The sequence below is a fragment of the Schistocerca piceifrons genome, chromosome 1 (genome assembly GCF_021461385.2).
Source record: "Schistocerca piceifrons isolate TAMUIC-IGC-003096 chromosome 1, iqSchPice1.1, whole genome shotgun sequence".
Classification (NCBI taxonomy): domain Eukaryota; kingdom Metazoa; phylum Arthropoda; class Insecta; order Orthoptera; family Acrididae; genus Schistocerca; species Schistocerca piceifrons.
The window spans coordinates 300,500,341-300,527,828 of record NC_060138.1 but is presented as its reverse complement, the minus strand read 5'-3'; the positions used below and the strand labels follow the sequence as shown (position 1 = coordinate 300,527,828).

Here is a 27,488-nt window from a genome sequence, read left to right as displayed (position 1 = left end):
TTAAGCAATTCCAATGCCCTGTTGGAAACATTGCCATATAGCTATTTGGTAATTGCAAACTATTCTTTAATGGTCATATTAGTTTCCTCATTTGCCAACTGTCTAATAGTTACTCATTTTCTGAAATATTTTATATATATAGAGTGTTCCACAATTCCTGTAAAAGGCTGATGTAGGTTGTAGAGGGGACTTCGGTTACTTGTTAAAATTTTAATCTACTATGTCCAGAAATGTACAATTTGGATCTCTCACTCTTAAGGTATACACACAAACTGAAGAGAGGGCACGGTCATCAGTACCCTGATGCAGTGTGCCCTCTGTTTACAATCACTACTTCAGTTTCTGATTGCATGTTAGTCGTCACTCAATAATAAGGATAACAGAAACAATGCGTGTATCGAGACCCTTTCCCACATTGCCTCAGTCCGCCACTTACTATTTTCATCCACATTCAAAAATCAGCAAGTGTGGTCCCAATATAGTGGTGCATGCATTTTTGCACATGGTGTCCATGAAAGTATCAACCAAACATACAGTGAAAGGTGCATAGGTTGAGGTATAACAACTCCCTACCTCACCATGGTCACCAGATTTAACATCTCTCAACTTTTTCTTGTGGGGCCATATGAAGAGTCTTGTGTCTCAGAAGAAGATTGCCTTACATAAGTTCTGCCGGCAGCATGAATTACCCACCACACATCAGAATTTGGGAACATGTGTATGCAATGTGAAAGCGCGCGCGTGTGTGTGTGTGTGTGCGTGTGTGTGTGTGTGTGTGTGTGTGTGTGTGTGTTGATTCCGCCCTTGCATCTTTTTTCAGCACACACCTCTACACCTTTCAGCCATCTACCCCTTGGTCTTCCTCTTGGTTGTTTCCTTTGCATCTCCATTTCATGTATCTTCTTGAGAATTCTCTCGTTTTCCATTCTCTTGTAGCACTTCGCCTTGATGTTTATATACTGCTCCACAAGGGTTCCACTTTCATTGCTTCCTTTACCCTTTCATTCCTCATCCTACCTTCCCTTGCTACTCGTAGTCTATGGAGTAATCTGCTTACATCTCTCTTCTTCATTACCGGTGTTTCAGATGCATAGGACAGTAGTAGAGTGAAGTAGCCCATGTATATTACTGCAAAGCAGGCTCCTAACACTTCACAGAAATGTTTCTGCCTGCCTGCCATGTTCACTGATCGCTTTCTCATTTCTCCCTGCCTGCCATGTTCGCTGATCACTTTCTCATTTCTTCCATTTACCTCTATCACATTTCTCGAGTACTTGAACTTTCCACCTTTTTCAATTTTTTACCCCAAATCCTTATTCTTCTAACTAATCTTCTTTCTAGTTGTAACCAAGATCTTACATGTGTTTACATTAAATTTAGTTTGTGAATACCACTGCTTTCATCTTGTCTTTTCCATTTTTTTCTGCCATTGTAGTCATTATCTCATCCAAGACCACAACGAGGAGGACAGGCAACAATGTGCTGCCCTGTTTCACACCACTTTTTTCCTGGGACCAATCTGTTCTTTCATCTTCCACTTTCACCCAACTCAGAATTCCACAATACAGTTTTATATCCAAACAGTAAATTTGGCTCAAATGGCTCTGAGCACCATGGGACTCAACTGCTGTGGTCATAAGTCCCCTAGAACTTAGAACAACTTAAACCTAACTAACCTAAGGACATCACACACATCCAAACAGTAAATTTCCGGATGTAGGTTTCTTATCAGAAATTTATCTAGTAAATCCCTTCTACAACCCTTAGAAGCCTGTAAGAGAAAATTATGAAACCCCTGCATATTTTCATTGCGCTTCTTAGTTTGTGTGTTGACTTTATTTTAACTTTTTCTTCAACTATATTCCAATGAATTTCACACATGATCTTTGTCCATTAATGTCTACTCGGGCAGTTCAAGAATATTTTTCCACACAGCAACATATAATTTGAGGCACCTCCCTTCAATTTTTTCCATGCAAGTGACATATCATTTGTCTGCCCCCTTTCCTCGCCTCCTCCCAACCCTTCAAACATTAGTTGCCATTTGTTGGCATTTAAAAATATGTCTAAATCTAGTGACTGCAGAAAATGTTTGTTTTCGCTATTACACCCCATGTACAAACTTTTGCACTAGGGGCACCTGTGATGGCCCTCTCGGTTTGATGCCCCAAGTGACTGCTCTCCTAACTTTGTCCTTTAACTGGCCATGTCTCTCCTATCGGTGTCAGTAGGTCATTTGTGCTTGATTGAAACAACATAATATGAGTCTATTACGTTAATACTTAAACTGTTAGTTGTGAACCACGTGAATGCCTGTTCAGCTGCAACTGAAGCTGTGTCTGGTATCTGGTAAGGCTGAGTATGAACTTTTAATTAGTATGCCAGTATTTCCAGAAAACAGTTTCTGAATTGCCCTTTTAAAGTCATTGGAAGACCCACAAGAGTGGCTCCAGTACCAGTCCTCGTGGGACCCTACATGTTATTATATTCCATAAATTGAGGTTGGTTTAGTGTTATGCATGTGTCAAAGTTTGGAATGACAATTTGTGTGCTTTCTGTTGTGAAGATGAGATTCCATCCATGCAAGAGGAGATGGCTTTAATGCCATAACACTGTAGTTTGGCAAGTAGATTTTTGGGATCTACATAATCAGAGGCTTCTGCGAGTCACATATACAATTTTCTTTTAGTTCTGCCAGCACTTGATTTGCCTGTTCCTGAACAGAAATCAAACTGAGAGACAGTTAACAAGTTCTGAATTAAATATGCCAGTATTTGATCTCCATTGTCTCAAACTCTTTTTGAATTGAAAGAGAGGAATGAAGTAGATCTGTAATTAGAGGTGGTTTGCTTGTCTACAGTTTTATAGATAGTTGTTACTATAGCATATCTAACTCTGTCAATAAATATACCCCGAGTAGTCTTATAGTCAGCACAAAATTTTAATATTCTGCTAGAAATACTGTTGTACCGAAAGGATTATTAATTTTTAATGATCTGATGAATTTTGTAATCTCCTTAAGGGTCATATTTTTGAAACTAATGTGCATGCCTGTATAAGTAAATCCAATACCTTTATGTTTAGTTATTAGTGGATGCAACGTCTGTTGCCATTGTGAGGAAGACGTCATTAAATTTGTTGGCCAGTGACATGAAAGTATACTTTGTATGCCAGGACTGCTTTCTGAAAGCTCAGTTTCATTCATGTTACTGTTCTTGTTTAATAGTGTTCCAAATAATATTTGTTTATTTTCAGAGTATTTTCAGCACACTGCATGTGTGTGGCTTTTTTTAACAACAGACTGGAGGATTTTACAATATGTGTACTGCTGCAGTTTCAGCTCTTGGCCACAGTTTGTCTTCTGTATTCAGTAGAACTCTCTTCTAAGAACAAGTCCCAGTAGTTATCCATCTGTTATCCTTGTTTGTTTGCTTTAATCTTTTAGGGGAAAAGAAGGCTTATTCTGTAGGAGTATGTTTGATGAGTTAAATTTTCTGTGTACATTGTCTCATTTATAAATTTCTCCCCAGTGTTCTTCCTGTAATCTGCCTAAAACTGATGATCTACCCATTGTTTACAACTCTGTGTTACAGACTTTTTGTGATTTGTACCTAACAGTTTAATATGTTTTACTGCTAACACTTTACCTTCATAGGTCAATAAATGATTTACTATTGGTTTTACGTGTACATAACTGCACCTTCAGGTGGTGAAATAAGTACTATGCCTTTACACACACACAAAAATACATGACACTACCCTACTTTCTGAATTGTTAGTTTGGGCAAGATAAAAACAGAAAGGCAGACCTTGGGATGAGAGGGACTCAGAATAGAGTTGTATATTTTTCCATGTGACTCAGTAGTACCAAATATTTTGAGGGTAAGTAATAGCCAAAAAATCTTTCTGGAAATTTGATAATTTCCTTGAGTGAATTTTCTTTTGGCACATTAGAATGGATTAGTGACTGGACATTTACAAAAGACTGAAAGTTTTAGCCACATTAGGAAAAAATGTATATTTTATATTAAAAAAAACAGCTACAGGGTGTCCAGTGAAGGAGTCCGTGATTTCAAAATTAAACTCAAAATTAAGTATCTTGAAAATTAAGATTGATAGACAAGTACAACAAACAGTATGTTTATTGTGAAGACAGTAAGAATTTTATACAAAAGTTTCGAAATAATTTGAAAAATGGCTAGCAGATGGCACTGTAATTGCAGTTGTGTGCTGCACGTACGAACAATCATTTCCACTGTTGAAATGTGAGAGGATATTAGCATACCTGAGGAAGAAGTTAAAATCATGTATTCCATTGTACAATGCGTTTTTCTGGTATTGGAATCAAATAGTTTAGAACAAAATCCTTATAGCAATAAGGCCCAGTTTTCAAATATGATTTAATGTTCCAAAAGGACCCAATGTGAAAACAATTCACAAGCTCTTCATGAAGTACTGACAGAAAGTAAGTGTGGCTGATGATAAAGCAGGGAATACTGGCCCCCAGGCAAACTGTAGTTATTCGTGGGAATGTCACCAAGGTTTCTGGAATTATCTAGCAAAATCCAAGGAAATCTGTCTGAAGAATTGAACCAGAGATAGGTCTGAAGTGTTTCAGCATGCAGAAAATATTGTGACCATTCAAAATCCAAAGCTGCCAGACCATACCTGTACAAGCTGTGCGAACCAGACTCACACATTGACTGATAAGGAAGGATTTGATGTTGGCTGCATCTGGTTCACAGATGACACACATCTCCACCTGAAAGGAGTCATCAGTAAACAGAACTGGCAACTCTGGGGTTCCAAAAATACCTGTTGTACGAAGTAAAACCATTGTATTCTACCAATGTTATTGTTTGGGTTGTGATACATAGCAGAGGCTTTATTTGCCCCGTTTTCATGTAAGAAAGATCACTAGTGAATGTTGCATTGCAATTCTGGAACAATTTGTCACCACACAGCTAGCGTTGGTGAATCAACAAAGCACCAAGTGGTTCATGCAAGACGAAGCCAGACCACGTTGCACTGAACAGGTGTTTTCCTTTCTTGATGAATATTTCGGAGATAGAGACAATGCATTAGATTATTGCAAATTCATTGGCACAGGGATGGATTGGACTCCATACTCGCCCTATCTGACTCCTTGTGACTACTTTTTATTGGGAACATTGAAAGACACTGTCTACTGGAACCATCCCACCATGCTAGGTGAGCTTGAATTGGTGATCTGTGTGTTATCTGAATCCATTCCCATTGAGAAGCTTCAGGACCTGACGGCAGATTTCATTGTTGATTTGCACCACCTCCATACTGTGAGTGGTGGACGTTCCAAAAAGACTGCAAACACTGCTTGCAGAGATCAAGTTTAATCACGCAGTGACTGAATGAGCTGCACAGCAAGCAGTGCCAGCTATTAACAACGTTTCAAACTATTTCTTCTATTGTTGCACATGTCTATTGATCTTACTTTTGACATTGGGGACTGCTTTGCGGGACACCCTGTATACGAAAGCTGTATGCATGATAAGTGATGTATTAGTTGGACATTGACCTGTAAAGCTGCTGTCACTTTACACACAGTGTGTTGGAATATCCACTATTTTCACCAGACTTGGCAACTTTTGACTGCCACTTATTTTCGTAACTAAAGAAGTTTATGACAAAAATGTTTTTGAATCCTGTGCAGAAGTTATGCAGCTATGGAAACATATGAGACGACTGCAGCCAATAGTACGTAGATGAACCCTCTCTAGGACGACACCAAGACAGAAGCGGCCTCTACACCATTAGAATATAAGCATCACACCAACTAGCTGCAGCCGGAATGGAAGACGAGCTGTCATACAAGTGCTACAGCACTGACTTATGAACTGTATTGTTTTGCTTGCAATGAAATTGTATATACCGAAGGACATCGATTCTTTGCATGTCGCCATTTGCTTGTGACACACGTTTGTGAATATGCTAAGTTAAGTATTGTCAATTTAACTTACTGTAATAAAGTCCATCAATACGATTTGCTTGAATTGTTGTCCAGCAATCCGAGAAAACAGCTTCCTAGCCACCATATATTAGACAAGTGGGCAGAACACAATAGAGGTGACTGGGCCATTTTTGAGACTGGATCAGTAAAAAAAATAGTGGAAAGTTAATATGGTGGTCTTAATACCTCATGTGTTCTACATATTTCTCCCTGTCATTTGAGTAAAAAACACAGAATGTCAGTATGCCCTTATAAAACTGTCAGAAAAGTCGTTCTTTAAGATTTTGTTCAACTTGGATGTCACAATGTCGCGAATGTCTGTTATGTCACCAAAATGTTGATCCTTAATGTGAATTTTTGCAGTAAGTTCATAGTCTTGTGACTTCTACTAATTTTTTCCCTGAATAAAACTGTCTACATTTTGCATTTCAGTCAAGTCGTGGCAGGTGTGCAAGCACCTTAGTCTTTGTTTGGGAGTCAAGGTATATAGGGAAAACTGCACAGACTTTTCTCTTCTTCAAAACATTCTAGACAATGTACTGAACAGTTTATTTAGACATGTTACTCCATTGCAATTTGTGACATGAGACGCAATGCCCACACATCATACTCACAACTGACTAGCTGAATGTACATGTGTTCCTTACAGTTGATAATTCAAGCTGCCACAATAGTTACTGTACTGACTTCATTTCTACAAAAAGAATAAAATCAGTCTCGGATCTTTTTAGATGGATGGTGTATATTATTTTGTGCCTGACATGCAGAGCTATGACTGCTTAATTCATTTTATATGGTAGTGGAAATTATTGTGTTGGCCTCTGTGCAATACTTTAAAAGTTACAAGGTTCAACAAAGAAGTGATGATTGTGCTAAAGGAATTAAACTATTTGCATGTTGGCTTCCAATTTCTCCCAACGACGGACATGGGCGGGACTATGCAAGTGATGAAGCTTGAAGAAAAAGTTGTGATGAAGCAAGCTGGGATCTCTTTACTTCCTCTCTTGTTTTGCCATCTGCCTCCTTAAATTCATTTTATTTTCATTTTTGCCTAATAACCATTAACGTGCATGAGTAGAATCTGCATTTCCATAAAAGAGGAAGGCTGGCCCTCAGTCTTAAGGAATATAGCACCAGGTCTAATTTTGTGTTTAGTTTTGTGTATCTAATTAATTTCCTAATTTTTTTTTACCATTACTAGTTAGTATCTGTTACTACAGATCATTATAGGGTGAAATCAGTAATTGTTCCGTAACTTAGATTCTATTGTTGACTTATAAACAAATATAAATTCTGTACTAATTATAAACATTTGAAAGAAGAACAGCTAGGATTCTTAAAGTATTTATGTGGCTTTATTCGAAACCATATTAGCAAAGCCAGCCCTTAATTAATTCAAAAATAATTACCAGATGTGTCAGAAGTATTGTTTGTATAACTATATCTGTTAATTTCATTATTTAAACAAATGATGCGGCCTAATCTTTGTGGTAGATGGAACGCTTAAAAAGGAGGAATTTTTCGATGTATTCATTTAATTGAATGAGTTATGTTTTAACTGTAATTTCTGTAACTTAAACATCAAACAATGTATACTTTCAGTGCCTATCATTGTGAGGATATATAAAGGATCAATTTTTGGTCCCAAGATAGTCAGTCCACAGCCGATTTTCAGACAGTTAATATTTATTGGTTAGATTAATAACAATGCATCAACTTAACAGTGGAATAAGTATAACACAAATAGGCTGTGTATTAGAACAATCAATGACAATGTTTGTTTAATTTATTTGAAAAATAGTGTCACACATACCATATTATTCTGCAAGAACTTTAAACTGTGGGGTCAGGCTTTTACTGCTTACAGATATTCAACAGCAAACTATTGCAGCAGTATGCTGATGTTGCCTGCAACCTGTTAATGAGGCTTTCCAACATTTACCAACAGTGAACTGGCCATATAATTGTGTTATATTGGGGGTTATGAACAGTGAAAGTAAAGAACTGTGCAACTGTCGGCTACATCATTTACAGTAGTCATTGTTGAACTTCCACCCCTATTTTTCAGCCAGTATAACAATGTAGTACATCAACACTCACGGCTATCAATGATGAAATAAAGGAGGCAAACGTCACAAAGTGAAGAGGACATCGTCTTTCTCTCTCCATCTCCACCCTACCAGAAAAAAATTCAGCACACATTAACTTATATGCTTTATTTGTACCACAAAAAATAACAAAAGACTGACAATAGCATGTATTTACATTAACTACTGGCAGGCTTAACATTCTATAATGGTGCTGGTGTAGGAACATTCATCAATGGTGAATCAAATGGGTCCATGTTCACAGGAAGTGGTGGTGGTTCCTGCTGGCTGCCAATTTTCTTTTGGAGAGATTCATACAGTTGATGCACTGTTTCATTGTGCTGTAAGAAAGGAAAAATATGATTTACATTAACACTACATCTGAATTTAGTATACATTTCTTCATTATTAAAATAATAATAATAATAATACAGAGAAGAGCAGAAGAAACCAAAATGACAAGGAAAGACAATGAAGAATGTTAATATTTTTGGTTTTTCTGTGGACTGAGAGGATATTTACTGTGTTAAGCAGCTAAAATAAAGATGATTTTTTCCAAAAAAAGCTGAGCATCAAACAATCACAAAATTCATAAAAGACACTTGTTTTGGTTTTTCATAAGTAATAAGGCCCATCTAGCCTCAATCACTGCTACCTATAAGACAGCCCCATACTCTGCCCTTCACTTTCCTACTCTACACTACCTCACATATATACTACCCAATCAAAAGCATCCAGGCACATATTAGTGGCCATTAATCGTGGGTGTGGCCACCCTTTGTGTCTGTAATAGCTTGAATGTCACTGAGTTTGTCAGATGTCTGTTGAGGAATGGCAGCCCGTTCTTCCTCAAGAGCCAAATCCAGAGAAGGTAATGATGTTGGGATGCTGGGGTCTGAAGTGAAGCTGATGTTCTTATCCCAAAGTTGTTCCATTGGGGGACTCCGGCCAGGTCAGTCCATTTCCAGATTGTTATGACCCTCAGAGACTGCTTTATGACAGGGCGGATGTTTTGCTGATACAATCAATCATTATCTTCGAACTATTCCCCTACTCAATGCAGTACACAGAGCATTTAGCACTTTCTTAAGCAGTGTGAAGCTGCTATATAATTTATTTGTAACTGTACAACCAGTTTCAGTCAGAAATCATTTTCAAGTACAAATTTATGTTACTAACACGTGTTACATACATATATCACAAAACAAATGTCAAAATATAATATTTATAAATAATATTTTGTTATGCAGAGGTAGAAGGCATGGAGTTCCAATCACACAATTAACCTTTAAATAACAAAATATTTCTAAATATTATATTCTGACATTTGTTTTATGGTATATGTAACACCCGCTACTAACATAAATTTGCAATGAAAAATGGTCTTTGATTAAAACCAGTCATACAATTATAAATAAATTATACAGTTGATTCGGGTGTTACACTGTGTCATTTTTATGATTTGTCAAAGCTGTGGAACACAGTCAACGAAAATTATTTTGAAATAATAAAACCAGTTGGCATGGATTCAAACAGTGTTTCAGCATCATCACCCACAACTGAAACAGCAGACAATGTATCAACAGATAGAGCCGGTGGAAAACAGAGACTTTACTGGGCAATGTATTTTAAAGGTACAGCCAGTGAAGTGTCATGAACAGCCAAGTGTCCTCTTTTTCCATTCTTGTCCCTTCATTCAAGGACATAGCCAAAGGTGGTGGTGGTGGTGGTGGTGGTGGTGGTGGTGGTGGCGGTGAGTCCATGGGTCTGGACCCTCTGTATCACCTAGCTGAAATTATATGCCAGTTAGTTGCCACATAATGCAACTGAAAGAGACTTTTAGTTTCACGCATATGATGAAAAAGGGATACAAACTATCAATAGTCTACAAAGCTGTCGACAGATTTCAACTGTTGAAATTTCAATAGCATTACTGGCTATTGCCCATCCAGACTTTATTCAAGATCAACTAATGTGCATTGTTGGCCTTATTTGAGCTCATTTGTTGCTTTGTTAATCAGTTCAGTTCTTACTTGCAGCTGAATCTAATGTAAGTGCTCCTGTTTTTTGTTATTGTGCAATGTGCAGAACCAATAGTTTCCAATTATAGATAAGGTTGTAACAAGAAAGGATAGGAAAACCAATTATGACTCTTCCATTACCAATATGATAGGTTCAAAATATGTACATACTGCTACAATACCCTAATTACCTATCTGTAGTAGTTTAATGTTAGCACTGGAGTCACTATTTACAGACTGATAGAACTATGGTGTTGGAAATTTCACATGTCAGTGGGACGGCAAATATCATTACAAATAACATACAGTTAAAATCAGTGGTGGTGGGTGCATTTCTTTAAAAAATTTGCTCAAAACTCTATCATTAGTAGCCCAAATGACAAAATATCACCTATTCTAGTCGCCCGGGCAATACTCAATTAAGAAACTAGTTCCGATACAAAATGTTGGTGAGGGGTATGTGATGACAGCACATTCTATAGTTTGTTTTTGAAAGATTTTTTTCGGGAGGTGCTTGAATTCGTCACAGCCATCTGTGACCTGCATCCCTCTCCTGTCCCCCCCCCCCCCCCTCCCCCTCCCTAATGTCCAAAATATATTTATGTTCTTGTAATAACATTATAATAAATGAAGCCAGGAATTCCATGCACAGTTTAATCTTAAAATATGCAAGCATTCATGCACTATCAGAAGTCTATCTTTTATTGTGATGTATTTTATTTTAAAACACTGCACAGCAACCAGTTTTTTCCAAATTCTTCACCAACTGGGGCAGCTCGGTGCTTTGAGGCATTTAGCTAGCAATTTCTGGATTCGGCAGGCAAAGTGTCTTGAATCCAGTCGCCTTGGAAATTGTTTTCTGTGGTTTGTGACAATTTTTTTCGTTGTTTGTTTCCTGTGGTTTCCGTTTTTGATTTAGGCAAATGCTGAAGTGGTCCCTTACTAAAGGCCACATGCAGTTCCTTCTGGATACCTTTATTTCCTGACATATTTCAGTTCCATTGAAGATGAACTGAAGGGAAGCAAAACATGTCTTTGGAGACTCCCAGCACTAAAGTCATATTTATATTGGAAGGCAGTTAGCGAACAACATTTTGTACTATGTACTGTGCATAAAGATGGCTCAAGTTTTTTTACTACAAGAACGATGTTCTACTGGAAATATCTTATTCGTAATGTCCTTGGGATAGTGGGTCCAACTGTCACATTTCTAATGTATTTGTAAGTAAACTTTAACATGTCATATATATTGCAGAGGAGTTTATTACCACCAAAGACGGTATAACCATATTATCATGAAGAAATACAAACCAGTTTATGAGGTTGCATAAGGAAAGTCAAGGTGGAATCAAAGCATGAATCAGTGTTAAGAGACCACAACTGACTGTTGAAATAATTTTAAAAAATTCTTGATCACTTAAAGAAGTTAATTAAACGAAAGATACTTCAATAAAATTTCAGACTGAATTGGGGAACTTGGGATGCTTAGAAGTTCTAAAGGAATTCTGACTTGTTTTCGGATCAGTTACGAATTTAAATAAAAGATTGTAATAGGAGAAAGATAGCCATTGCCAAAAGAGATTTGAACCCCTTTAACTTAATAAGTTATTCATACAAACATTAAGATTCTTCTGCTCTGTGACAGTGCACCTTATATTAGAAGACTAAGCTGTTTCATTAGCAAAGTGGCAACGCATTATATTCGATTTTTAATTCATCTGGCAATAGAGTGAAGGTATCATAATGCCAAATAAAGAACTATTTAATTGCGCATTTTGGTATTTCTTTTATATATTCTTTTTTATATAATTGAGGAAATGTGTTATACTATCTTAAGTCACGCTGTTCTTGTGTAATTTTTTATAAACCAAAAGTATTTGCATGAAGGCCTCGTGAAAGCAAATTATGCTCATAAAATTAAAAAATAAACACATGTGTTTCATAATAAAATGAAAAACACCTTTTTTAAGGTTCTCTTTGACAAAATGCTGGCCACATCCTCGCTTCAGACATGTAGCATGTGACAGTGCTCCACTTCCAAGAGTGCTTCAGTGTATGCTCTTACTACCTCTCTTCCCTGATTATCAGTAGCAAACAGAACAGTGCCACCATCCTAGCCAAGTAGCCATTTCATTTCACCAGATAATATATAATTAATTTTTTTGTTTGTTTTGAGGTATGTTGTTTTGAAGTCTTTGTACACACTGAAATCCTCATGCCACAGTACTGAAGCACACCACTAGAGAGCCAAACCAAAATGGCATAGCCCACTGATAAAACTGAGTATAATGCAGTAATTGGTTTTCAGCAGTACCAGCAGAAATGAATTACTGCACAGTACTCCACTTTACCAACTGCTTGTGCTGCAGTCCTTTGGCCCAGGTATTTCAGTGTGTTCCAAGACTGCACACACGTACTTGCAAACACACAAAAAATTAATTACATAACTTTATTTTTTTCTTTTACCAATCTGAAATGGTATCCATAGGTGTAAACAAAAATTACAAACTGAAGGTAGGAATGCTGTGATCAGTCCACTAAGTTTCAATAATGGACTGACTTTCAAACTTGATGATACTTGCTGTAGTGGCATGGAGCAACAACAAGTGTTCAGAATGCAGTATACAGTCTCACTTCAATATTAAAATTTACTGACGACCAGTTTTGGGTGGCAAACACTCATTATCAAATGTCCAACAAACGGCCAAAACCCAAAGTTAATAAGAATGTTCAATTTCTGCAATAAAATTACTTAATAATCAGTTTCGTAAAGTGCTTACAATTAGTGACTGTGTCACAGTGATTTTTGACATACTTCCCACAGATTTTCCAAGATTTCTATTTTAAACATAAATCTATCAGGGTTGTAAGATAAATTCCAGGTTCATATAGGAAACAAAACTGTTCTCTGTCATTCTACAATACCACAATGAAAAAAGAAACATGAATACAAATATTGCATGTACACACAATTTTTTATTTGTTGCTTTCAAGGAAGGGGCCTGGATAAAATTTTACAGTTTGACTGTGTATTTTGGCTACAAGAGAAATGTAATCAAATATTTTGTGCAAAGCAGCTGCAAAGTTTACAAAATTGATGAATGTTTAAAAGTGTCACATACACTTGTAATCACTTTATCTGACAAATGTACATAATGGAGTATATTACACAGTATAATTATCAGTTTGCACAAATATACAAAACTAAAAATAGAGAGGTCTAACAACAGCAATGTAACTGCCACTTCAATGAAGTACTGCTTGACTCTAAAGGTTGGGGGTAGTGGAACAGGTACAGTATTTGCACAGTATTCTAAATCCTGCCAAGGACACTGGAGTTTAGAGGCTATAAAAGTGTGTTCACAGTATTTTAAGAGGGGAGTCCAGTCATTTCGACAGAATTTAAGGTAAGAAAAAACATAAGAATAATTAAAATGTCATGTATAATCAATTCACTCACAATTAATCATGAAACATTATTCATTTGCAAAAGTGGAGAACAGAGGATCAATGTGGTGTGGTGTGGTGTGGTGTGGTGTGTGTGTGTGTGTGTGTGTGTGTGTGTGTGTGTGTGTGTACTGCTATCTTTATTTCTTACCTGGCTTGTTGGCTGCAAAGCTTTGACAAGAGTTTGGAGCCGGTTTGCTGGGAGTTTTGGATAAATATACCATAACAATTTCAAAAGGTGTTTTGGCACATTATCTCGTGACAACCCCGCAAAGAAAAATTCATCAAAGATGACTGTGCAAAAGTCTTCTGCTGAAAATTCATCTCCCAGCTGAATAAGCAGAGATACCTAAAAGCATATATTGATAGTGCTAACAAGAATCACACAATTACATAATCAGTATAATATTAATATATTAACATAGTGACTAATACTATGTATCAAAATCACATCTCTCAGCCTTCTCTAGTCATTATATTGTCCCTGAGTAAGAGGGGACACATGTGATCACTCCTGAATCATCAGTGACATCTTTCAATAAAACACCAAAACAGAAGTGCGTTAATCAAAAGTCTGTACCCTTCTCTCTACAGTTGTGGGATGAGTGTATTAATAACATGAGAATCTGTACAAGGGAAAAGAGAGGAAGGAATGTGAGGTATGTATGTTTAGTGATATGGGAAATACACCAATAAACTGAAATTCAAACAAGGTCCAGAGATTAGAATGTTCAAATGTCAACTTTCCCTTCAAAAATCAGAGGCCAGTTGCTCTAATAATCTGGGTTAGCACAATAAATGTTTGATGGATGCATGCTGAAGTGAAATAATATGATGCAATAAGTATTTTAATCAGCATCTGTAAAATGACATTCACAAGATACACTTGCCTTGGTTTTGAGCAGTTTCTTACACCACTAAACACAGTGTCTAATCTGATCCTCTGCCAATAGGTATATCACACAGGCAAAGTTGGAAGGATTTTGTGGAATGGGATGCCTGCTGCATCTGGTGGTATTACGGTGAAGGAATAAAATGAAAGCAGAACTTGGAGCAGAAGACAGAGACCAGAACTGTACTTAGGCTACAGCCACAGCCAGTTGGCATTGGTCAGTGAACTGTGAGATCAGCAGAAGCAGATGCCTCCATGCCATCAGACTTCCACATTCCAATGTCCAGAGCAGCCTCCAGGAAGTTATTACAGTACAGTACAGTCTACTGCCAATTACAACAGCCACCCTGGGAGCGCAGCATTTAAACGTTCCCAACCAGCTCATCATGGTTTGGCCAGCTGGGCAATGAAACTGCACCCAATCTGCGTCAGCTGCAGTTTTGGAGCCTTCACTGTAAATATGCCCCCACCATCACTAAACTGCAAACAAGGCTCAATTGCATGCCCGCCCATGCCCTAGTTGCCATCTCACCGAGCAGCCCATCATTGCTCTCCTGCCATCAGTTAAGAGTTAGACTCTGTGCAGTACAGCAATCTGTCGCAAAACCTGCCAATGCCCCCATTGCGCCACAGAGGTCAACGTGTGTTGCTTGGCCACCTCTGTCAACTCATTCCCAGCATACTGACTGCACAAAATTAGCAAGCCGCCTTCCCACCAGCATGTGTCAACCACACGCTGCGGTGCCTGACCCACTGATATTAGAGGAAATATCATGAGAGAACACTAAACTATAAACAAGAGGAGGGCTCTTTTGAATGACTGTCCAAGCTGAATAAATTAATAAACAACTGTTCCTGGTCACCACTTATTTGCCTACAAATTCCCCATGATGTCACACTTCTCCCCACAACATCCAAGGAAGACTCAAACACATTTTGAAAAGAAAGAACTGTTTATGTTTTTCTCCACAGCTACTTCTGTTCTGCTACATTTCCAATGGGAAACATCTTATTGCTGGCCCATTAAATTTTATACACCATTCTTCCTGCAACCAAACATTTTTTCAGCCAATGAAGGTAGGCTCGCACAGATGTCATGGAGGATGAAGTTACACTGCAAACACTTGATACACTACGGGAACCGAGCGAGGTGGCGCAGTGGTTAGACACTGGACTCGCATTCGGGAGGACGACGGTTCAATCCCGCGTCCGGGCATCCTGATTTGGGTTTTCCGTGATTTCCCTAAATCGCTCCAGGCAAATGCCGGGATGGTTCCTTTCAAAGGGCACGGCCGACTTCCTTCCCTGTCCTTCCCCAATCCGATGTGACCGATGACCTCGCTGTCTGGTCTCCTTCCCCAAAACAACCAACCAACCACTACGGGAAATAGTTTTCTATAAAAGGGGGGAAACATTTTATGCACTGATCCACCATGCTCTTATGAAAACTGCACTTCAAAACTGCTCACCAGTCTCTTTGTCTTCAGCTGTGACATACCAACTGGTCAACAACTATGGCAAAGTAGGAGAAAATCAAAATTTCCTCCCTCACATAGCAAAACTCTCCTAGTATGCTTTGCTGGTTTCTTAACTGACAGTTTGCTCCTTGACCTCCTTTCTTTGTTAACAGGGCAGTCATGAAAACCATTATATCCTCTAATTTTATTAAATGGATAAGATTATGTTGATGACATTGTCAGGAGTGTATCCATATTGCCACTACACTCTACAGCAACTAAATGTTCACATACTTGCTATGATATACGTAGAAAGCTCAGACACTCGTTTCTTATGTGGAAGAAACCACTTCCACATAGATGTCTGCAACAATGGAACAAAGCATTCCATAAAACAAGTTATCAATGGTACCATGAGAAAAATTCTACTATCTGCGGCTGACAGTGAACCAGGTATCATTCTAACCATCTTGCAGGCTTTATATTGATGGAAGGTGGAGGGGTATTTGCTTATACAGACTTCATGGAGGAAACCAAATATGTTTTATTCACCTCTTTTTTCTCTATTTGGCTATTTTTATTGTTTTCTAATTCATACACTAATCAATGGCTGGTATGTATGCAGGAATCAATCTACATCCACAGTGTGGATGGTGTGCCAAAAAATAATGCCTCCAAGTTTTTCATGTGGAAACTCAGCGAGTTTTTCATGTGAAAACTCAAAGTTTTTTAAATCAAACAAATGTTATTAACATTCTACATCTTTATTCTTCATGTCTACATGTTTAGTTCTCAACGTAGTCACCCTGGCAGTGAACACACTTCTTCCAACGAGAGTCCAGTTCATTGTTACCATCACTGTAGAATGTTTAACTTATGCTGACAAAGCCACATCCTCACCTCTGCTTGCACCACTTCATCTCTGTGAAAGTGAAATCGTTGAAGGTGTTCTTTAACTTTTGGAAACAGATGAAAACTGGATGGGGCCAAGTTAGGACTGAATGGAGAATGATCGATAACAGTGAAGCCAAGGCAATGGATTGTTACACATGTTGCAGCACTCATGTGTGATTTGACACTGCCATACTGAAGAAGAGTCTGCTCCATGTTTGGATGAACTCTTCGAATTCGGAACTCAATTACAGCACATCATTCCTCACACGCCGGCATAGATACAGTTTACACAGTGTCATATTACACACTACAATTTGGAGCCCTCTAGTGGCAGAGGGCTGCAGATGTGTAGACTGTTAATATCATGTGTTTTATTTAAAAAGCTTTAAGAGTTTTCATATAAAAATTAGCAGGCATTATTTTTCAGCACTCCCCCGTATATCATCTCTGTTTTCCATGTACTAATAATCCTTAATATAGTTCAACTGACAAGAGTTCATTAAAGATGGAGTATAATCTCAAAGAGGTAACAGATGTGAAAGTAATGTGGCTTTGTCTTTGTCAAATGAACCATCCCAGTTTTTACCTAAATCAGTTTGGGTAACACATTGAAAACTTAAAATTGTGATGACCAGATTGGCATTCAAACTTTGCTCCTCTCGAAATGTGACTCCAGAGTCTTAACCACTGTGCCACTGCACTCAGTTTCACTCACTGTTGTGGTAGCAACAGTGATAACTGAAGGAAGCAGATGTGATCAAAATACTATGAATGGGGAAGATGATGTGTAGCAAACATATAACCTATTATATCTTCTATCTTCTCATGGATGGTGAGTTAGAGTGGAATTAAGTTACAGCAAAATAATGTCACTTATTACATGATCAGTGGGGATTACAATTGTAAATTTACGTTACAATGTACTATGTGACTGCTGGCTCAAACAGGTATAAATACACATACAATAAACACTCATTTTGCCCAGCCATAGCTTTATCTGACGTCAGAAGCTTGTGTTTTTGTACGGTACATCACAAATATAAAGCAAATTTTGTCAGAATGTGAAGTTCCACTCAACAGCTTTTGTGTTGAAACATGAACTACATATTTGGATCACCAGCAAGTATTTTATTAGCACATCACCAGATAAAATGAAGCAGTCTTCTTGTTGCGATGCATATTGCCTACCAGTCCCTTACAGATCGAGTAATGAAATAACAGAATAAATTGTATTTCATAAAAATTAGCACATATTTTCTTCAAATGAAACTATTTGGTTTCAGAGACATTTTCAAGTCTCAAACATCTATTATGTTTGCATACAGACTGGCCACTATGCATCCTGGCACAGTGGCATTGCGGAGTCTCTGCAATTGTGTTTGAGTTTAGGGGGGATATATCAAAAGAGCTGAAGTGTGAACAGCAATTTGGATTGAGGAGGGAAGCGTGCTAGCGCAGTCAGTGCAGTTGTGCAAAGCCACTGAGCCACGATGGCTTTGTGGTCAGTACATCTGCCTAGCAAGCAGGAGCCCCTGTTTCAAATCTCAGCCTTGTTACAAATTCTCATTCATTGCATCAGTCTGCATATATACATCCCACATTTTCTTGTTTCCATGCTGCATGACAGTAGTAGCTCACACTTCTCATGAACAGTAAAGAAGAATACATAATATATAACAATATGAGAGAAGGAAAGTTGCTACTCTCCATATAGCAGAGGTGCTGAGTCGCGATAGGCACAATAAAAAGATTCACTCAATCATAGCTTTCGGCCATTAAGGCCTTTGTCAGCAGTAGACACACACACACACACACACACACACTCACGCAAGCGCAACTTGCGCACACATCTGCAGTCCACTTCTCTGAGACTGCAGATGTGTGTGCAAGTTGCGCTTGCGTGTGTGTGTGTGTGTGTGTGTGTGTGTACTGCTGACAGAGGCCTTAATGGCCGAAAGCTATGATTGTGTCAATCTTTTTATTATGCCTATCGCGACTCAGCACCTCTGCTATATGGTGAGTAGCAACTTTCCTTCTCTCGTATTGTTACATTCCATCCAGGATTTTCCATTGTTTAATATATAATACATACCTTGACAAGTTTAAGTAAACAGTCTTCTCTTAGTATAAACAGCTTAAAACAACAGAAAGTCAAATGTAATGATTTTTCTTAATACTGCAGAAACAACTTGGATATCTGATAACACTGTAAGCATTTAATACCAAAGAATGCAGGAATGGATCTTCAAATGCTCTGTCATTTTTGCAATTAGCAAGTGTTCCCAGCACTCTCATCAAGCCAACACGGTCCTTTTGTCGAGCTGTATGCAATGTGTAATACATTGCCAGGATACTGGCCACACTGCTCTCTTGGACATAAGCCTGACACGCATCTGGTGGAGGTCCTGGACAGAACAGATCAATACATTTCATTTACTAAAAATGTAGTCTTTCATATTTTGTAGCCTAATATGCTGTTAATATATGTGGTGCTTAAGCTATCCCATTGATCACCTCAGATTTTCAGAAGCAAGCATGGTATAATGATGTAAATCCTCTGGAGTTTACATGCAGTTTGTTAATTTGTATTTGTGAAGAAGTCACTAATTAATAACTTTTAAACACCTGCGCACACCACAAAAAAACCTGGAAGTAGTTATTACAAAACATCAGTTCAATTCAGTTATTTATTAACCATTAACCACTTACATCAGGACAAGTTTTAAATAGACAGTTAATAACAATTTTGTGTGTGTGTTTTCCCTATTTCAGAGGAAGACCATTTGGCCAAAAATTAAAATATATCAGAGGAATTCAAAATTGCAAATAATGGCTACCATCAGCTGTAGAATGGAATGACGCCAATGAAAATTTGTGCCAGACCGGGACTTAAACCCGAATTTCCCACTTACTGTGAGTGGTTCCCTTACCATTTGGCTAGCCATGCACAACTCATGACCAGGCCTAAACTTCCATAGGTCATCAACCATGTGTCTATCATCTGTACTCGCACATCCATTACGTACATTCCTGTACAGATCAGATGATGTATTTGGAAGTTGTTTCATGCCCAGTATCGGCAGATAAATACAATTTGCAATGACTGTTTTACTCTGATGATGATGTACTGTGGCGAAAACATATCTGATGAATTTGCAATTGCGGGGCTACCATCAGCTGTAGAATGGAATGACAACGATGAAGATTTCTGCCGGACCGGGACTCGAACGAAGATTTCCTGCTTGTCACGAGCAGTTGCCTTACCATTTAGCTATCCATGCATGACTCATGGCCAGACCCAAACTTCCATGTGTTGTCAACCATGCGTCTATGATCTGTACTTGTACATCAATTATGTGTACTTCCATACAAATCAGATGTAGTATTTCAAATGTATGGGAGTACAAATAATGGATGTGCGAGTACAGATTGTAGACGGATGGTTGACAACGTATGGAGGTTTGGGTCTGGCTGTGCCTTGTGTACAGGAAGCCAAATGGTAAGGGGACCGCTCACGATAAGCGGGAAATCCTGGTTCAAGTCTGTCCAGCACAAATTTTCATTGTCATCATTCTATTCTACAGCAGATGGTAGCCATTATTCGCAATTGCGAATTCATCTGATAGGTTTCGTAACAGCTGTGATCACCGCAGTGCATCATCATCAGAATAACACAGGCATTGCAAATTGTATTTATCTGCTGATACCAGGCAGATCCCCCCCCCCATGAACCATGGACCTTGCCGTTGGTGGGGAGGCTTGCGTGCCTCAGCAATACAGATAGCCGTACCGTAGGTGCAACCACAACGGAGGGGTATCTGTTGAGAGGCCAGAAAAACGTGTGGTTCCTGAAGAGGGGCAGCAGCCTTTTCAGTAGTTGCAGGGGCAACAGTCTGGATGATTGACTGGTCTGGCCTTGTAACACTAACCAAAACGGCCTTGCTGTGCTGGTACTGGGAATGACTGAAAGCAAGGGAAACTACAGCCATAATTTTTCCCGAGGGCCTGCAGCTTTACTGTATGGTTAAATGAAGGTGGCGTCCTCTTCGGTAAAATATTTCGGAGGTAAAATAGTCCCCCATTTGGATCTCCAGGCGGGGACTACCCAAGAGGAAGTCGTTATCAGAAGAAAGAAAACTGGCATTCTACGAATCGGACTGTGGAATGTCAGATCCCTTAATCGGACAGGTAGGTTAGAAAATTTAAAAAGAGAAATGGATAGGATAAAGTTAGATATAGTGGGAATTAGTGAAGTTCGGTGGCAGGAGGAACAAGACTTTTGGTCAGGTGAATACAGGGTTATAAATACAAAATCAAGTAGGGGTAATACAGGAGTAGGTTTAATAATGAATAAAAAAATAGGAGTGCGGGTAAGCTACTACAAACAGCATAGTGAACGCATTATTGTGGCCAAGATAGATACGAAGCCTACCCCTACCACAGTAGTACAAGTTTATATGCCAACTAGCTCTGCAGATGACAAAGAAATTGAAGAAATGTATGACGAAATAAAAGAAATTATTCAGATAGTGAAGGGAGACGAAAATTTAATAGTCATGGGTGACTGGAATTCGTCAGTAGGAAATGGGAGAGAAGGAAACATAGTAGGTGAACATGGATTGGGGCTAAGAAATGAAAGAGGAAGCTGCCTGGTAGAATTTTGCACAGAGCACAACTTAATCATAGCTAACACTTGGTTCAAGAATCTTAAAAGAAGGTTGTATACATGGAAGAAGCCTGGAGATACTAAAAGGTATCAGATAGATTAAATAATGGTAAGACAGAGATTTAGGAACCAGGTTTTAAATTGTAAGACATTTCCAAGGGCGGATGTGGACTCTGACCACAATCTATTGGTTATGAACTGTAGATTAAAACTGAAGAAACTACAGAAAGGTGGTAGTTTAACGAGATGGGACCTTGATAAACTGACTAAACCAGAGGTCGTACAGAGTTTCAGGGAGAGCATAAGGGAACAATTGACAAGAATGGGGGAAAGAAATACAGTAGAAGAAGAATGGGTAGCTTTGAGGGACGAAGTAGTGAAGACAGCAGAGGATCAAGTAGGTAAAAAGACAAGGGCTAGTAGAACTCCATGGGTAACAGAAGAAATATTGAATTTAATTGATGAAAGGAGAAAATATAAAAATGCAGTAAATCAAGCAGGCAAAAAGGAATACAAACATCTCAAAAATGAGATCGACAGGAAGTGCAAAATGGCTAAGCAGGGATGGCTAGAGGACAAATGTAAGGATGTTGAAGCTTATCTCACTACGGGTAAGATAGATACTGCCTACAGGAAAATTAGAGACCTTTGGAGAAAAGAGAACCACTTGTATGAATATCAAGAGCTCAGATGGAAAACCAGTTCTAAGCAAAGAAAGGAAAGCAGAAAGGTGGAAGGAATATATAGAGGGTCTATACAAGGGCGATGTACTTGAGGACAATATTATGGAAATGGAAGAGGATGTAGATGAAGATGAAATGGGAGATCCGATACTGCGTGAAGAGTTTTGACAGAGCACTGAAAGACCTGAGCCGCAACAAGGCCCCGGGAGTAGACAACATTCCATTAGAACTACTGACAGCCTTGGGAGAGCCAGTCCTGACAAAACTCTACCATCTGGTGAGCAAGATGTATGAGACAGGCGAAATACCCTCAGACTTCAAGAAGAATATAATAATTCCACTCCCAAAGAAAGCAGGTGTTGACAGGTGTGAAAATTACCGAACTATCAGTTTAATAAGTCAATGCTGCAAAATACTAACGCGAATTCTTTACAGACGAATGGAAAAACTAGTAGAAGCCAACCTCGGGGAAGATCAGTTTGGATTCCGTAGAAATATCGGAACACGTGAGGCAATACTGACCCTACGACTTATCTTAGAAGCTAGATTAAGAAAAGGCAAACCTACGTTTCTGGCATTTGTAGACTTAGAGAAAGCTTTTGACAATGTTGACTGGAATACTCTCTTTCAAATTCTGAAGGTGGCAGGGGTAAAATACAGGGAGCGAAAAGCTATTTACTATTTGTACAGAAACCAGATGGCAGTTATAAGAGTCGAGGGACATGAAAGGGAAGCAGTGGTTGGGAAGGGAGTGAGACAGGTTTGTAGCCTCTCCCCGATGTTATTCAATCTCTATATTGAGCAAGCAGTGAAGGAAACAATAGAACAATTCGGAGTAGGTATTAAATTCCATGGAGAAGAAATAAAAACTTTGAGGTTCACAGATGACATTGTAATTCTATCAGAGACAGCAAAGGACTTGGAAGAGCAGTTGAACGGAATGGACAGTGTCTTGAAAGGAGGATATAAGATGAACATCAACAAAAGCAAAACAAGGATAATGGAATGTAGTCTAATTAAGTCGGGTGATGCTGAGGGAATTAGATTAGGAAATGAGACACTTAAAGTAGTAAAGGAGTTTTGCTATTTGGGGGGCAAAATAACTGATGATGGTCGAAGTAGAGAGGATATAAAATGTAGACTGGCAAGGACAAGGAAAGCATTTCTGAAGAAGAGAAATTTGTTAACATCGAGTATAGATTTAAGTGTCAGGAAGTCGTTTCTGAAAGTATTTGTATGGAGTGTAGCCATGTATGGAAGTGAAACATGGACGATAAATAGTTTGGACAAGAAGAGAATAGAAACTTTCGGAATGTGGTGCTACAGAAGAATGCTGAAGATTAGATGGGTAGAACACATAACTAATGAGGAAGTATTGAATAAGATTGGGGAGAAGAGAAGTTTGTGGCACAACTTGACTAGAAGAAGGGCTCGGTTGGAAGGACATGTTCTGAGGCATCAAGGGATCACCAATTTCGTATTGGAGGGCAGCGTGGAGGGTAAAAATCGTAGAGGGAGACCAAGAGATGAATACACCAAGCAGATTCAGAAGGATGTCGGTTGCAATAGGTACTGGGAGATGAAGAAGCTTGCACAGGATGGAGTAGCATGGAGAGCTGCATCAAACCAGTCTCAGGACTGAAGACCACAACAACAACAACAACAACAACAACAACAACCAGGCATGCAACTTTCAAATACAACGTCTGATCTGTACAAGAATACACATAATGGATGTGTGAGTACGTTTGGTAGACGCATAGTTCACAACATGCAGAAGTTTTGGCCTGGCCGTGAGTCGTGCACAGATAGCCAAAAGGAAAGGTGACAGCTCGCGATAAGCGGGAAATCTGGGTTTGAGTCGCGATCCGGCACAAATTTTCATTGGCGTCATTCCATTCTACAGCTGATGGTAGTCGTTATCTGCAGTTGCAAATTCACCTAATATGTTCCGTAAGGCTGTGGTCACCACAGTGCATCATCATCAGAATAACACAGGCACTGCAAATCATAAAAGTTTAAATGTATAGCAGTATTTTTGTTGTGCCTGCCTGCAATTCAGTATCTCATCTGTAAGATTAGTAGCAATCAATGCTTTTCATAATATTATTGTTATTCTATCCTAGACTTCCCATTATTGGAAGTTTATTAAAAAATTTTAAGCATTTTATTTTATGTTAGTCTATGTCTTGGAATACCTAAGTCCAATTTGCCTCTTATGTTGGGAAAGTGTGTGTTGTCCCTACTGTCAAATGCACTTAAGTTACTTTCGACATAAAGTGATGTTGCATAGATGTAAGTAGAGGTTTACAACAGTCAGTGTCTCAAACTCGATAAAGAGAGATCAGCAACATTTCTTAGCACTCACTTTACTCTTTATTCTCATTACTTTTTTTTGAATATTCAGAATTCCACAGATAAGACTGAACTATGCCACCTTCAGATACTCATTTGTTACTGGATCTGTCAGTTTCCACATGAGGTAGCAGACTCGGGTTTTTCTCATGCAGATACAACTAATCTGTTTCTCCCAGTTTAATTTGGAATTAATTTGAAAGCCTAACAATTTTGCTCATTTACTTTCTATGGCTTTAGTTAACCCCAGAATTAGTTCTATGTTTTATCCAGATTTTTTTTTTAAAAAAGAGAGAGAGAGAGAGAGAGAGAGAGAGAGAGAGAGAGAGAGAGAGAGTTCATTGTAAGAAAACCAGTTCACTGCTAATTCTAAGGTTTCATAAGTAGCCTGATGCAATTCTGTGGTGGTGTGGTATGTATTGAGCAGTGCCATGTTGTCTGTGTAACACAACACTGAATTAGCTCTTACATGATAAGGTAAATCATTAATTGCAATAGTGAACAGAAATGGACAAGAATCAAGTCCTCCAGTTTGAAATTCTTTCAATGAAGAGGACCTATTTTTAGCTGAGACAAACTGTCTCCTGTTGAATAAATATGGCTTGATTACACCTAGAGATAAGTTGTGTATGCCATAAAATTCCATTTTTATGAATAGGGCGGTGAAGGGCATTCAGTGAAAGGCTGTACTGATATCACAAAGTACTTATTTTCAAATGTAGTTAACACCTAGTTTACAACTTTAGTGAGAGCAGTAGTAGTATTTTTATCATGTTGGAAACCAAACAGTCTGTTGGAAAGAAGATCATGCTTTTTGATATAGTTATTTAGCTGGTTATACATATGAGACTTGAACACTTTGGAGAAAACTGGAACAACAGAACTGTTCGGTAGTTTTGGGATAAATGCTTATTTCCCTTTTTGAAGAGTGATGTAACTTCAGAAGTTTTGAGTGCATCATGTAAAACTTTAGCATCTTACATGTATTAGAAATGAAGGTAAGAGGTTGACAGATAAGACACATTGTTTTTAGTTAAATAATTAGAGAACAAATAACAGTCTACAATTTCAGAGTTAGAGAATCTTGATACAGTTATTGTAATAGCCTTCAGTGTGATAATATTCTGGCAGAAAGTGTCCTCCTTATGTGGCTTAGCATCAAGCAGGTCCAATGCACATGTAGAATTTTGCTTGATTTCATTTTTCAGCTCACTCACTGAGGTTAGGAATTAATCACATACTTCTTCTGGGTCCAACACTGTGCCTTGTGTTTGGGAATTTTCTTGACTGATAATATCCCATGTTGCTTTGCACTGATGGGAGCTCCTGCCATGTAAGGTTCACAAGCATGTTTTTTGGCAATTGTCAGTTTGTCTTTGAAGCTTTTTTTTACATTTGAAATAAGCTTTACAAGCAATGTCATCTACAAACCTCAGAACCTTGCTTACAATAATTTTTATATATTCTGTATAGTCTGAGGATCTCCTTCCTAATGAGAGCCAGATCATCTGTATACCATAACTCTGTGAGCTTTTTCAAAAGATTATCAAAAATTGTTTCAACAGCACACTTCTCAGCTCAAAAAAGTAAACAATATCCGCTTAGCTGCCAGATGTCAAAATGTACTAAGATGTGGTTATACATTTTCTAAATATCAATCTTTGCTAAATATTTTACATCATCTAAATTATGCTCAACAGCTAAACAAACCTAGCTGATTTCACAAACCCAAACATAAAATCTTAACACACACAGAGATTCACTAGTAAAATAAGAATAAAATAACAAAAGTTAAGGATTTTTTCAGGGTGAGCCAGTCTCTTTCTGTACCTCCCAGTTCCTGAAGATATTTTATCATCTCCATCAACCATAGCGACTTTGTCTTCTCATTTCACCAGTATGTGAGAAGCTAACTGGTCAATCTGCTGGGATGCACCCTGCAGACATGCCCATACAAGGCAGGGCATCCATTCTATGACACAACAGTGATTTTTTCACGGTGCTAGTAGGTCTCCGGTTTTCATCATCTTTTTTATTCATAGACAGGTCCCTATGTCTTTCACATTATCTTTCTCTTTTGAATTTAAGTTTTGTCTGTGAGACCTTTCCTGTTGAGAACTAGACACAACAAAGCATATAGGGCTTCGGGGCAGATGACTCTCTGGTAGTACTTAATTTTTGTGTTACGAGAGAGAGATTCTTTGTTAGAGATGCTTTCCCTCAGTTAGTGTACCAGTTCCAGCTTGTTAGCTAGAGTTGATAATGCTATTCTTTTGAAAATACTGGTTTTCAGCCACTCTCCCAGATATTTAAACATGCTGGTTACCTTGATTTTTCCCTGTTCTGTGTGCAATGTGCAAGGAGAACTACTGATGTTTGAGCAACATATTCAGCCCTACCTTTGCTGCATGTTGTCTGAGAACATTGAGCCGATTTAATGAAGTTTCTATTCAATCACAAAGAAAAGTCAGATTTCAGCAAATGCCAGGCAATCAACATTGAGCCCGTTGGACTTGTGCATCAGAGAGATAGCATTTGGAAGCCCTGTTTACCTAACTTCTTTTACCACTCTCTCATTATTTTTTCCAGTGCACAGTAAAAGAGAAGAGGGGAGAAACCATCACCCTGTCTTACTCTTGTCTTGATTTCAAATCTTCTTACAAGTGTTTCAGTGAACTTTACTTGTGATCTGGTGTTGTTTAAAATCTGCTGTATAATATTAAGGGGCTTCTGCTCCAGTCGAAGTTCTCGGAGGAGCTTCGTGAGAGTAGGTCTGTCAATTGTGTCATATTCCTTCTTACAATCAACAAACAATTTAAGGGATAAATAGACTGCTACTTATCATAAAGATGACACATTAAGTTGCAGACAGGAACAACGAAAAGACACTTAACACATTCAGTGGTGGATTTACACATTTGCCGCCAGTTGGCTATTCAAATTTTGCCACCCCTTCTGACACCTACAATTTGATACCCTACTTCACAATCACATAAATTA

At 38.4% G+C, this 27,488-nt stretch overlaps 1 protein-coding gene across 2 annotated transcripts in view; it reads right to left on the bottom strand.

Moving 5' to 3' along the window:
• Positions 1-7,726: 7,726 nt before the first annotated feature.
• LOC124788301 (negative elongation factor B) overlaps positions 7,727-27,488 on the bottom strand; it is a 143,343-nt gene continuing 123,581 nt past the window's right edge. Inside the window, exons 10-13 of one of the 2 annotated variants that reach the window (XM_047255543.1) lie at positions 19,008-19,189; positions 13,693-13,890; positions 8,252-8,414; positions 7,727-8,162 (exon numbers count right to left, since the gene is read on the bottom strand). In XM_047255543.1, coding sequence (XP_047111499.1) covers positions 8,277-8,414; positions 13,693-13,890; positions 19,008-19,189 — 518 coding nt within the window. In that variant the 3' untranslated portion in view covers positions 7,727-8,162; positions 8,252-8,276. Of the gene's footprint in view, positions 8,163-8,187; positions 8,415-13,692; positions 13,891-19,007; positions 19,190-27,488 lie in introns of those variants that run through there. The other variant, XM_047255535.1, reaches the window with a different exon arrangement.